The 14,830-nt window shown below is 39.8% G+C and overlaps 1 protein-coding gene across 1 annotated transcript in view; it reads right to left on the reverse strand.

Annotated features, from left to right (window-relative positions):
* LOC117815785 (ankyrin-2-like) overlaps positions 1-14,830 on the reverse strand; it is an 81,588-nt gene that overhangs the window by 53,341 nt on the left and 13,417 nt on the right. The window contains exons 2-6 of the mRNA XM_034687704.1: positions 8,253-8,354; positions 2,091-2,189; positions 1,099-1,197; positions 876-974; positions 539-724 (exon numbers count right to left, since the gene is read on the reverse strand). Of these exons, the coding sequence (XP_034543595.1) occupies positions 539-724; positions 876-974; positions 1,099-1,197; positions 2,091-2,189; positions 8,253-8,354 (585 nt within the window). The remainder of the gene's footprint in view (positions 1-538; positions 725-875; positions 975-1,098; positions 1,198-2,090; positions 2,190-8,252; positions 8,355-14,830) is intronic.

The raw sequence follows: 14,830 nt of genomic DNA on the forward strand, positions 1-14,830 counted from the left end.
GTGTAGAGCAGCATAGACAGCTGCATGCATATACAACAGGGTTATAAAAGTCTGACATGCAGGATTTATCAAGTCCTTGTTAAACAAGGACAAGAACAAAAGAGCTGAAAGAGATGGTCAGAAGAGACAAAAAGGCACTAAATGAAGAAGTGATGAGTCTTTATACCTCAGTGGTTCTATTGACCATCATCTGGTTAGGACGCATTAAGAGAGAAAACGGGGACAGGATGTAGGGTTGTTAGGGACAGGGCTTGTCACAACAATCACACAAAACACAGGGAAAGTTCACAAGGATATACAAGTAGAAAACAGAAAGGCAAGGATGCAAACAACAGAGCATTCTAAGAGTCTGTGTCTGCTGAGTCCTAAACAGACATGCATATAATCGATCAGATGAATAAAACTGTCAACATGAAAAGTTATCTTTTCAGGCATTATCACACACTTCCTATTTTCCCTCTATCATCTGCTCCACTCCCATCTGATACGCCACCCATCTATTTCTTCTATCAATTGCTCCTTCCTTGCCCTCCCTCACCTTAGATTGGATGTCAGCATTGTGGTCGTTCTGAAGTAGCAGTGCGGCGGACTTTGTGTCATCTTTGCGAGCCGCGATGTGCAGGGCCGGAAGGCGAACCTTCCCCTTGGTGTCATGTTCCAACAGCAGTGAGACCACTGAGTTGTGGCCTTGCTGGAGGGCGATGGCCAGAGGGGTGAAGCCATCCTGGAAGAGAAGAAACAAGAAAATATCCAAGAGAATAATTCCAGTTATTTTTGACATAAGAAAACAAAGATAGAGATTGCAGTATATCAAACAACCAGCAACATCATTTATGAAATTGAAAACATTTAAAATGTATTTTTACAAAGCTTACCTCTGTTGCTATGCTTTGGTTCCCATCAGTTTCCAGCATGAATCGCACCACCTCCAAGTGATTCTCCTGGGCTGCCATGTAAAGTGGGGTGAAGCCATTCTGTAGAGGCAAATAGATGCAGTTCACACACATACAGCATTCTACTTTTGGTGATGGTGTTATGGTATTAAGGCCGTAACACCATCTTCTATGAAATAACTTTAATTATTGAGAATTTTCTCACCTGCGACTGCGAGTTAACGTCTGCTCCTCTTTTTACTAGTAGTCTGACCACTTCTTTCTGTCCAGCTAGAGCAGCAATATGGAGGGCCGTGTTTCCTTTCTGCACAGAGAAACAAGGTAAAAGGCCAAGTGTGTATCTTGTGTGGGTATGAAAGTCCATAGAAACACCAGAATAAGGGTGATAGACCCAGAAACCTCTCTTCCTTGAAAACAAAATCACACTTCTTGTTTCAACATGAATGTTGAGATTTGTTTTATCCCAAGAAGGTTGCAGACAGATTAATATCTGAGATTAAATTAAAGTCAGTCCAAGGGTAACCACCAGGGTGACAAATTCCTTGAGGCTGTTTAATGTTTCTCGCTGTTAAACATGACACATGAGGCATTCGCAGAGTCACATAGCAGTCAGCTTGCCAAGCAGCTCACTTGACACTCACTCTAATCGCTGTCTCTTCTTACCAGTGAAGGTAGAACATATCATCATGATGCAATTGTGAGTCAACACAAACATATTTTTAAGGTTGGGACATGTAACAACTGATTTCAAATTGTGGTGCAATCTTAATCTAAATTTAAAAAAGGAAGCCACCCGGCATATACAAGGGAATAATGCTGGACTAAGTGGTTAGCACTCTGGTGTAAAGTTACAAAATTCCACTGGATTTTTTTCATTCATGTTTTTTTTTCCTTCTCAAATGTCCACCAGACCCCCTCTGAATCAAGTTTCATAGCCCAAGAGAGAGGCAGTGATTTATATAGCCATAAACAACTGTTATATATTTCTTGCATTCATGTGCAGTCTTTCCAGTCATCTCCCTCTTTGTCTTTCTGTCCACTCTTCTGTCCCGCAGCTGTCACTGCCACCCAATCCTCCTTTCTTTTCTTCCTCCACATTTCTTTTCCCTTGTTAAGCTCTTACATGTGCATATATGGGTACTTTACAAAGCATAGCACTGAGAATTAAAACAAGACATGTGTGGCATGTTCTTGTACCTTGGTGGAAGAGTCAACAGGTGCCCCTCTCTCCAATAGTTCCTCCACTAAATCCTTGTGTCCCTCTTTAGCAGCCAGATGCAGCGCGTTCAGACCATTCTGGAGGGAGAACAGACAGGAAACAGAAGTGGTCATTTTATGACTGTGTGGCTCTCGAGCTTAGGGGTATATAAAAGCAGTAGGTGCATCAGGTCATAGGAGGTAAAAAATACAGGAAGGGACTCGTTACATTTCAAGAAGTGCATAATCATGAGCATAGTAAAAGAGTAGCCCTGCAATGACAGTATACCAATCCTGTGAAACCTGATGTATTATGTAAACCTGCTGACCACTTGATAGATCGTAATGTTACTTGGCAATAACACTAGGTCTTGAATGCTGCTGTATATTGTACACATAGCACAGGTCCATGTCATTAATATTTAGGTAAGAAGTCTGTACTAAAATTAGAAAGGTACAAAAACAATTCCAGTCAAGCAGGTATTTTTGTCCACTAAGTTTTTGAATAAGAAAATAATATATAACTTTTGTGTGTAATAGATGCACATAAAACAATGTTCGAATCAGTCATACAAGTTGATGCTACAAATTCTCACAGGAGGATGATTTGCAGTTTTATAAAATGTCAATAACATAAAAAAACCCAGAATGAAGTGATGAAGACAGATACTACTTTTTCTAAAACCAAAACCAAGAAAGTCAAACACAGAAGTACCATATCAGTCAGAGGAAATACAGCATGTACTACACCTTGGCAGTACTGGGGTTAACATTACATAAAGGGCTTCTAATCCATCAACCAGAGCAACTGATTAGAAGCAACACACAAGTAGGAGAGTGCAGTCAAAATATATAGACAAAACTGGCAATATGCAATGGATGTATCAATACAGCACACATGTGTAAACACATTTCCTTTAGGACTGCAATACACACACAGAACCAAAGAGACTTTCACCTCATCCTCATCCTCTTCCATCCTGCACAGTCTCGTTCTAAGACACTCAAGCTAGGAGTGTTTCAAACGTGACTATGTACTTATCCCTCAGGTTCCTTTCCTCCTTCCTTTTGAAGTCAAAGCTGCAAACTCTGTTTTCTTTCCTTTTCTGTGTGTTCCGATCCCTTGTAAATCTTTCTTGGCTCTTTTCTATCTTTCGCCTTCTCAAATGTTGCTCCAAGCAGGATTTAGAAGTGATGAAGCTCGAACCATCAACTGCGGTCCTCTACCTCCCTCTTCCAACCCCAACCAAGTTTAGATCCAAGCTCCTGGGTCTGTCTGCCTCCTTCTTCCCCTGCAGGCTCTGTAAGATTGGTTACACAGAGGAACTCCTGGCTCTGAAGGCTCTCCTGGCACTGATTTCAAAGAGGAGCTGTTTTGTTGCTAACACCTCAATCATTACCCCCTTCCCTCCTTCATGCACAAGCAACACGCGCACACACAAATGCTCTCGCGTGCGCACGCACGCACTCGTACACACACACACACGCACGCGCGCACGCGCGCACACACACACACACACTAACACACAGACACAGACACACACACACACACACACACACACACACACACACACACACACACACACACACACACACACACACACACACACACACACACACACACATATAGAACAAAATTAGTACACTAAACACACACACCCTACCTCTTTGAGTTGTCAAATGCCAAATAGCCAAAGGGGTGTCATGTTTCTGCACAGTCATAGAGGGTATGTAGGACACAAACACACACACACACACACACACACGTACACACAAACATGGATACTCATATTTAGAGGCTGCTGAAAATGTCAACCTTTCAAAAAGAAAAAAAAGAGGGCATTCCTCAGAGGGCAAAGTGTTTAAGTTAGCGTCTAGCCAAGTGAGTGACTGCTGTAGGTAAATGATATGACTTCAAAAGGTCAGAATAAGAGTCACCATCAAGTCTAAAAATAAATATCTAGGAATTATTATACTTTGTTATTAATATAAGGGATGCAGGATATATATCGTCCATTGGACAATAAAGAGGATGTTAAATCATTATTATTATTCATATAATACAGTATCATTGTTTTAAAATAAATCAGAAAGTTGCTTTCATTTAATTATTAAGAAGCCTTTAAACTCTAACACAGGTGGTTTTATGTGATCAGTAAAAACCCACTGTGAAAGAAGAACATGTGCAGCCTTAACAAGATGATGAGAGGCTAAAAATGGCATCACTAATGTGTTTGTTTTTCACTGTTTCAAAGAAGGATAATATGATTGCAATTTGCAAAACATGTGCCACAGTTATTCCAAGAACAAGAAAAAAGTCCTTAAGTTTTAACACAATGAACTTTTAAATCGCCTAGAAAGTTGCATTACTGTTGTACCTAAGATGTATGTAAGCTGCATGACAAAAACTGATGACATCTTTAAGCACTCTTATTGACATAAGAATTATGTAGTAAATCTACTAAAGTACTAAAGTGAAGACACTTTTTATACTATGCAATGTAAAATGTTCCTCAGGTTTGTCAGACAGCACCACAGCTACTTCTTATGTCATCACTCAAGTAGGTAACAAGTCACCGTACTCAGTCAGTCAGAGATTTTTCACTGCAGAGCCAACAGAGGAGGCACGACTATTTCTAAATATGACACTACATAATTGAACTACTCTGAAACATGCAGTTGTGTTATAGCTTTAGCCACCAGGTCTGAGACATTGAGTGACACATCAAGAATAGTGCAATCTTATTACAGCGTTTCAATCATATTTAAGTTATTATGTATATAAGCCTCACACATATACACACACATTTTGTCACACACACACAACGATCTAAATCATCTTTTTCTCTGAGCTGTACGTGAAAGCTTCATTTAGCTAATGGACGTTCAGCCCAGCTAAGTGTTCCCTGCCAGTTTGTAGAGCTTCCTGGCAATAGGGACAAAGCTGAGTTCTGTCCAACTCAGATTAGCATTCCCGCCTCTATGACCAATGACCTTAGTCATAATTACATGTGGCAATAAAATTGTCAGGTTTATTTGGTGTTGTCTTATAGGCCAGAGTGCCAGAGAGAGAGAGAGGATGAATGTTGGTGGAAAAGGGGGGGGGGGAGATAATGTTAATGGGTGCAGATTAAAGAGTAATATCACTCACAAAGGATTAACATTTGGGTAGATTAGAGGGGTCTGGCCTTAATTGTGAGGACATGGAAACAGATCACATAAACACACAAATGACACTCACACACAAAATCTCACATGCAGAAACAAAGACATGTCCTCTGTTTCCCCTCTGCTTTTCCAAAATAAATTATCTTGTACATTCTTTTAAAAAGTTAATTTAAAGTGACAGCTTCTAAATTATTTGGATAGACAGTTACTTGTATATCTCATTCATAAAACCTTTGCAATACTTTCACTGTGGATTTGGCAGACAGACCGTATCTCTTTCTCTCTCTCTGTTACTAACTTGGACAGCCTTCTGCCCTTGGCTGCGGACTCTAGCCTGAGTCACATCATCGCTGCTTTCTAGGATCTGACTATATATTTACTAATGAACACACCACCAAGGGCAGTTTGCAAAATTCATGAACACACACATTATTACCACTGTCTTTTGCAGCAATTTGAAAACTCTTGATATGAAAAAAGAATAGCAAATGTCTTTACATCAAACATTGTTCACTTTATGAAACATTGCATTGCAAATGCATATTTATATTTTAAGCACATTAAAGTGTAACGCATTTGGGGTAATTATAAACGAATGACATGATTCCTGAATTACCTCTGCTATTTTCACCTGTGTTCATTTCATCAAAGAGGTAACACTGTGCTGTTATGTATAAACATCTAAGTGGCTAATGATACACAACTCTTAGGTATGAACATAATATCCTAATTTCAAATGACAGAAGTTTATTCGATTATTTCTCCCAATTAACCAGATGACACATTCTGAATTAATATAGTTAGACTTCTGTTAGTGCTCTTATCAACAAACCTCTGGCTTTATTTACAGCAGTGTTGATAGGACAAGCACTGATAATTGCTCTGTAATTGTGTGGAGTGCTTTTCCACTGACATGATTCTGATCCACTCACTTCCTTTAGAGCAATTTTGATGCTAATCACAGGAAACATAGTACTTTTGAATGGTGATCTAAGCCTCCTGTCACTGTGGAGATTGTATAACAAGGCTAATACTTGAAATGTAATTATGGTTCAAATGGTACCACCACTGTCAGGAGGATCATGCCTTTGAGTTGTGGGATTTAATGAAAGTGCCTTGAAGGAAACTACTCCTCTGTGCCGCCACTAACACAAAAAATAGATACATCAATTAGTATATTAATTATGATACTATCCTAATCCTATTATGTCCCAAGTATAATTTTAATTAGGATTGGGCAAAATGTCAATATTGCAATATATCCTTGTGCTAACTTATGTAACACAATTTTCAAAACGCTGGCACCAAATATAAAGATTTAATTGAAAAAAAAGTGCTCTAAACAGATTTTCCTGCCATGTTCACATACTTCATCATGGTTGCTCATGGTGGTACTAATCACATGAAACAGGGTAACATGAAGCAAAGTCAACTGACCAAAAAACTAAGAAAAAGGAGACAGTGGGATAATATTGAACAGCAGTGAGAGAAGTCTGGAGATGTGCTAGCCACTTTCCAAAAAGACCAAAAAAAAAGAAAAAGCTGTTTCAGTTCTTTATGCTGAGAGGAGAAAAAATGTGGGGCACAGAGTCCTACGAGATGACGAGTCCATTTTAGTGTCAACAAGTTGGAATGCATTCCTACGTGCTACAAACTAGTGTGATGCAGAAGACTTAAACTGTGTAAATATGGAAGAAGTTTGATTGAGGGCAACAAAGGAATGGAAGCTGACTGAAAAACACCCAGCAAGTGTGTGTGTGCGTGTGCATACGTGTGTGCGTGCGTGCGTGCGTGCGTGCGTGCGTGCGTGCGTGCGTGCGTGCGTGTGTGTGTGTGTGTGTGTGCACTCCAATACACATTAGAATTACCAACAATCAGCGGCTTGAGGGTAAATTTGTTGCTGAGTGGTATTCATCTCTTGTAAGTCCCTTTAATAACATCTTCTACATTACAGTATATTGGCTGCTCTCAGAGACAGTCACTCATTTAAACACATACACACACTTACACACACACTAAGCAAGTCCCACTAGAGTATAAATGAAATGTCACTTACATTTTTAGTCACCTGACAAGGGCTCAAATGTGATCATCTGACCCATGATACTCTGAAGGGCAGGGATTTACTGTTGCAGCGAGGGAGTTGTGTGTGTGGGTGTGTGTTTGTTTGTGTGTGTAGAATCTAGGCCCAGAATAGCCAGGCTTCCCTCTTGGTGCATTAAACCAAAGCAGTGGTGGCCATGACAACAAACAGCAAAGCTATAGGTGGGCAGACTCCACTTCCTGTGAGCCAACCAATTGCATCCTAGGGTATAAATAGCTGCTATCAAACAGCCGGAAAAAATTACAAAGGCTAACAGCAATGAGACAGCATAAAATATGAGGAGCTGATGCAATGCACGTACCAGAACACACACTTACACACTTACACTCACGTAGCCATACCCCACATGCTCTGTAAAGATGCCTTGTGACTACTGTAAATCATACTGACAGAGGCAGGGCAAGGGGGTGGTTGCAGAGAGCACTAGGGGGAAGTATTTTACCCCCTCCCCATTCCCCTCCTTGGTGGAATGTGGGTGAGGGTTTGCAACAGCTGCCAGAGGGACATCTTGCTGTTGAATAGAGCTGAGACTGAAGGTATGAAGGAGTTATTGTAGTTGTTTGGGCTGACTGGCAGGTTAAGGTATTTGCTGAGCTAGCTCAGTTGTATGATGCCACCATGATACAGCAGAGTGAGGGTTAGACTCAGCAGGTTTAATATACAGACCACCTAACAGCTCTCACCTAATGCTGTGCCACTGGCATGTAATATATGTACTGTTTGTCATTAGCACAATGCAAAATGAACTATTAAGCAGCATATTTCTGAAAACATTGTTGTGCACATCATGTGAATGTTTTAAACTGTTAGCAACAGCAGAATTACAAAGATCACAAGGTACTTAAAGCTCGGTGTAACTTCATGTTAAGGCTTTTAGAAAGTTTCCTTACCTGGTTACAGGTGCTGATGTCTACTCCATTTTTCAGAAAGTCCAAGACTTTGTCAATATTTCCCGCTCTAGCAGCCCGCAGGAAGCTGGTGTTACTGTCAGACTGGAGAGATGAAGACAGAAAAGAGGTTCATTAAGTACAGGATTCCAAGCATGTGTTTGATTCTTTGTTTAACATGTCGGGTCCACTTTTGTTTTTTCATGTAGGTGGAATGTAAATGAAACTAATGTAAAGATAAGGACAAGTTAAGTCTGAACTGTTTTAATTGCATCAATAATATTGTCAGGGGAATGAAATATCCAAAAAAAACCTCACAAACAAAGTCAGACCATTTTGAGTCATCAAAGTTTTATTTTACAGATTGTCTATAAATTTATTATTTAATGATCATTTCTCATGGTTATGTCTCAATTACCTTACAGCCCATGTGAGTAGTTTTTTAACTGGTTGTAAATCAGACTGAAATTGATATTGAGGCCTTTTTTAGACCTACAAAAGCAAACCAAACATCAGCAACAAGACTGACAATTTCTATGTAGTAATTTTTATGCCTTTGACCGCTACAAGGGGGTAGGTGCCAGATAAGAAGATTGGCTGCGTTGCAGAAAAAGCCTTCTTTACATTTGCTAAAGCAAATATTCACAATGACTGACAAATTTAACTGTAAATCACTTTTGCTCCACTATTACAGAGGCTGTAGTTCTTGTAGCAGCAGTTGCTGGTTTGATTCCCAGCCACAACCATTTGCTGCATGTTTTCCCCAAATCTTTACTCCCCATATTTCCTGTTTCTCTTCAGCTGTAAAGTCAAAAATGCCCCCCAAAAAAAATTTAAAAGAAAAAAAAGAAAGCAAAATAAGATTATTTGTTGGAAAATACTACCTTGGCATGAACAAAACAGGACCAGCAAAGCTATGTGATGTTCATTTTTGCCAACAGAGAACCTCAAAATCAACACAAAGAGGTTATTTTAGGCAGCTATAAATCTGTTTCAAAAAACTCATATCATGTTAGAAAGCTAAATGTAGCTATTTATTGCTGTGTATGACAAAAGCTTATTTGGTATGAAAAACTAATATATGGTTTTACGGAAGTCAAGCTTCCTGCTTGTATCTAGTTTGCCTGAGTAGTCAATTCTAAATTTAACCAACAGCCACAAAGGCTACACAAGCAGCTGCAATGTACAAACACAGACAGAGGAAAAGAGGCACATGCACGCACACATGTATGCAATCTGTTTTGTTGGTTTTGCGTAATGTCCCGTTAAACTTAATACCATCCAAACTCAACAAATGTGGACATGTTATTAGAAAGATGTTTTACTTAGGAACAATTAACTGTGTTATCACATCAGTGTCGGAGGAAAACCACAGTTTATGGTTTTGATTTCAACAGAAATTAAGTCCTTTAAATAAAGACACAAAGCCAAAAAATGTTTTGTAAATCAGAGACATGAAAACATAAGTCAAAAATATATAAAAATATGTGATTTGAATGAGGAATGAATTCTCGACTGATGCCTACAGAATTCAGATAAAGAAATATCAGCTTAGCAGATAAGTCTGATAACATATAAGTGCAAATAACATTATTATTTTTTTTTTTATCAAATAATTCACTTCACTATTGCACCAGAATATGTGAACATCAAGTGAAACTCAAAGCAGGAACACTTTGCAATTTGTTTACTTGAATGACAAAATATACATTCAAAGCTGTAATCGGAATAGTTCATTAAACAAACTTCATTCAAGTTGAAAGACTTAACTTCAAAAGAGTATGCTGTCCTTGTTTTGTTGCATGTGCACCAAAATACAACAAAAGACTTGTATTGATTACATATGGATGGTTGACAAGTATTTGACCTCTTGTTGGAGGGGTTAAGACATTAACATGTCAATCAATCACCGCTGGGTGTTAACTTGTGAGGTCAGAATAATCAAACTCTACATCGCTTGTCTGGAATGAGACCACCAGAGGTCAAAGGTCTCACACGGGATGACACCAGACACACACGAGCACACCCACACAGGAAGATAAGAACAAAAGATGTTCATGTCTTCTTGAACTCTTCCACGATGCAATGTGTGTTACAGAAATCACAATAATCTTAGTCATTTTCTCCTCCCCCTCTCTTACCAATAAATCAACTTCAACTTCAGATCCAGGGTCAGCAGCTCCATAGAAGTCAATGTTTTGGTGAAGATCATCATCACTGCCACTGGTTTTTAAAGCTTTACTAGATCCGCAGGCCTGACATGATGCTGCATTACCCATAATTATGACCCAAATCAGTCCCCAATTATTCCTGAAAACTTTCTTCACTCAGCTTATGGTTTGATATCCTCCATCAACATCCGATCCTTGTACTTTCTCACTTTCCATCCTTAGTTAAAAACATCTCTGGTCCATTTGGCAGGCGTATGGCTGCATCAATTAGGCAACAATCCATTAAATCTGTCCATGTCTTCTTTCCCGATCTCACTTACTTCCACTCTTCCCCTTCTCTGTAGCCTTTTATCTCTTTACTGAAACCCGTCTTAGTGTTTTAAGTCCTGCTTCTTCTTCCAGTACGGCTCCTCTCTCTCTGTAGTACAACAACTGCGGCCATTAACCCTTACAGTCTCTCCCGCCTTGGCTATTTTTACCTCTCCAGACCATCTACTCACTGAAGACCACAACCCCATACTGTGTGCACCCAGGGTGGGTAGCTTGACAGCTGGGTTTGAGTCTGGGTTGTAGACTGCAAGGCCTGCGATGCTCTCCAGGACTGCCAAGGGGTCATGATGGAGTGATGTCTGAACATAGTTTATAATGATCACATTACAGGATACGCAGTTACACATTGTTCATCATTAGAGGAATGTAGAAAATGTGTGATGGGCAGATATTTTACTCCTCTGGATGGGGTTTCATCTGAATGCATGATTTTACAACCATAGATGTCAAATGTTCCAGATTATTTTTCAAGATTGTAAATGTAGCCATTAAGCCTACAATCATGCACATCAGAAAGCATGTAAACTAAATCAAGCAGTATATCAAAGGCACCGTATGTGTGTACGTCTAAGTATGCTTTTATTCTCTGTAAAGCAAACAAACTCAAACAGGGGATGAACTGATTGAAAACCAGTAGTAATCTCTGTATCTGTAGAGGATTTGACCTGCAATCAGTCATATAATGAAAAATGCTGGATTATGCACTGTACTAAGTCTTCACTTACATTGAAGAAACATCAAAACCCCTCTAGGAATCATAAACATCTCATGGGCAGCTGCCTTCACAGGGCAATTACGTTTGTTCTTTTGTACTACTATCTTGGCCTGTATTGTAGGTTAACAGACAAAATATAAATTTTGAGCGGACAAGTTCTGTCGTAATAACAAGTTAAAAAGTGTTTCATTATGCTGGAGTACATTTAGTGAAAGATAAGCCTCTTGAGGTCTCTGGAAGTCCTTTAAATCGGATTCATTCTTTAAAAAAGCTTATTGTATGACAATAAAAGAGGATAACAGCTTTGGCAAAAGAGACACTTTGACTCCACCTCTTCCCTTGCTTATTTTTTCCTATCCTCCCTTAACTAGTCAAAACCTTACCCAACATACTTTTTAAATTTAACATATAACCTCCATAAGTTGCTCCATATGGTGCCATATACCTCCAGCATGTGACCTTCCTTTCAGCTTGAGCCGTTCTCACATCTGTCACCATCTACCTCCATGATACTGCATAAAACATCATCTGAGAGGACAGAAGGACAGTATCCACCACACAGTATGCACTCAACCACATTCACATCTGTGCAACCCCACAAACCCACTCTCACAGACAATACCCAGTTTATTCTAAACCCTACAAAGGTATTTGTTGCTGAAGACAAGGCTGCATGAAATATTTTTGTAATTATGATACGTGTAATATGTATTACCAGTCGCTTTCTCTCAGCCCTCTCACGATGTCGTCTCCTCCTCTCCCTGGCTTTCTGCAAAGCTCTGTACTCTGGATGTTGCTCAAGCTCCCGAGCTTTCTTCAGGTGGGCTGCAGCATGGGCCATAACTTCTCCTTCCTAATTCTTCCTGTCTAAAATACAAGTTGTACTTTGTGCTGCAGTTGTAAACTTTCTTTCGTCCTAAGCTACGAAAAAAAAACTATAACCTTTGTTTTTAAAGCATTTATCTGAAACAAAAAAATTAAAATTGCAGATTTGCAGAAAAATGCTCCTTTCCTCCAATAAAAAGAACTGCAGATTATTTCTTCTTTTGGTGCCCTTCTTCTGCAATTATACTACTTTTCAGAAGAAAGATGAGAAGAATAATCCCCCAAAATTGCTCCAAATCAAGCAAAGTGAACAACTACTGGATATTCACAAACACACAAAAACACTCACACATCATGTATGAAAAGATCCCATTCACATTCATGTGCACGAACATGGGAGAGGGTGACTGAAAAGGTTTGCTGAATGATGAGAGTGAGACACATCCTCTTACTCACTGAAAATTATTTTACACACAGAAACACACACACACACACACACACACACACACACACACACACACACACACACACACACACAAAGGGAATAACCCTGACCAGATGTACATAAACCCTACTTCATGAGAACAGATGTGGCTGTTTCTGTGTGTGAGTATGTGTGTTTTGTATATGTGTGTGAGTGTGTATGTGCGTGCATGTGTGCACGTGTATGCGTTTGTGTGTTATTGTGCGTGTGTGGGCATGTGCACACATGCACGTGCTACCATGCCGGTGTTAGTGTGTGTATGTGAGCTGCAGTCACAGGAAGTGTTTATTGTGTAAGGGGTTTAGTGAAGCTGCATGCCAACAGCCAGCTGACTGCGACAGCCACTTCTGCTCTTTCAGACCATTAATGTGAAAATGCAGGAAAAAGAAGAGAAATGAGGAGAGGGGAAGGTTAATGAATGGGAGTTTTAGATAACAGAGGAAATTCATGGCTGTTTGAGCCATTTAATGTGGAATTTTCTAATGGGGGTGGTAAGGATGTGCACGTTCAGTCAACTGAAGGATTAAATTTCATCATCCTCGCTAGTACGCACCAGAATTACTGATCAGTTAAATAGGTTATGAATATTTCTATCATTGTGGGTCCCAAATGAAGGCTATCGATAAGGCAGCCCCCCATGACTAGCCAGCGCTGTAGCAACAATGTCTTCTGCCCTTAATGTTACAATGTTCTACTACCTGAATGTGAACAAGCACAGTTGACAAATAGCATCTTGTAGAGCAGTATTGTATGGCAATATTTTGATCTAGAAAATTGAGACAAAGTCTACATGTGTGACCTACCTGGTTCAACCAGAATGTAATCACTTGACTGTCAAAATGCATAACAAGCATAGGCATATGGACATTAACCAACAAGGAGGACCAAAGGCTGGTAGTAGTGCTAGCTCTGCTAATGTTAGCCACACTCAGCAAACCAATTTGACATTGTTTAACCATGTAAGAATATTATAAATGTGACAATATAACAAGTAGTTCTCAATTTTGACTATTTTCTGAATGTTTCTTACATACGGTTTATAAGAGTTGAAATTTCTGTTTCATCAACTTATGAGACGGTTCGAAACATCCCTAGTTCGTAACCCTGAGCTGGTTTAAAGCTAAAAAGTGTCATCAATCTTACTGTAAAATGATAGCAAGATGTGGTGTAACTGCAAAACTGAACCAATCGGCGAGACTACTTAAAACTGTGACCATTAAAACAGCGATCAAAATGATACAGATGGTCTCCCTCTGAGTCAAAACTTACCCGCCTGTCTGGAGTATCATCAAAAACACAAGCTTACTGTGAATGGGGTGTGAAAATGTCTGACTCTTTGTGTTCAACAGCATTTTGACACTAGCAAAATATGATTTGCACCACACAGATTGATTAAGACAGTACAAGGGATTGTGATTAGGAGACATAAGGAGAACATAATTAAAGAAAAGTTGATTTAGACATTAACGAGAAGAGCGGCAGTAGCAAGGAAGATGGAGAAGAGAAGGGGGAAGAAAAAGGGGTGAAGTTGGGTACAGGCTGTCCTTCTGTGAGCAAACACTGAAAATGGGACACACCAACAGACCCACAGGGGGAACAGTGAGCAGTCAGCACCAGACAGGGACTCCCAATCACCTGTAAGTTACAGGCTCCCCCCTGCATGAGGGGAAAGTGGGTCGGTCTAAATCTCGACTGCACTGCACCGTGGTTGGTGGCTGATGGAATATGATTTGACAGCTTGTGTGGGAGTGTATTTGTGAGTGTGTGTGTGTGTGTGTGTGTGTGTGTGTGTGTGTGTGTGTGTGTGTGTGTGTGTGTGTGTGAGAGAGAGAGTGTCCACCACCAGCTGATGGGGTGTCAAGGTCTCTCTTTGTCAATGCAGTTAATGTTGGGAGTTTGAGATTTCAGCACCAGGGACAGGGGCACTATCTCACACCTCTATTTCTGTTCACACTTTCTGCCTGATACGTTTTCACAGGCTCGGTCTACTACGAAAACAAACATCAGCAAAATGTATTTCTACAAGTCATCATGAATGGGACAGATCTGCTGAATC

Source organism: Notolabrus celidotus, chromosome 7, assembly GCF_009762535.1.
Source record: "Notolabrus celidotus isolate fNotCel1 chromosome 7, fNotCel1.pri, whole genome shotgun sequence".
NCBI lineage: Eukaryota > Metazoa > Chordata > Actinopteri > Labriformes > Labridae > Notolabrus > Notolabrus celidotus.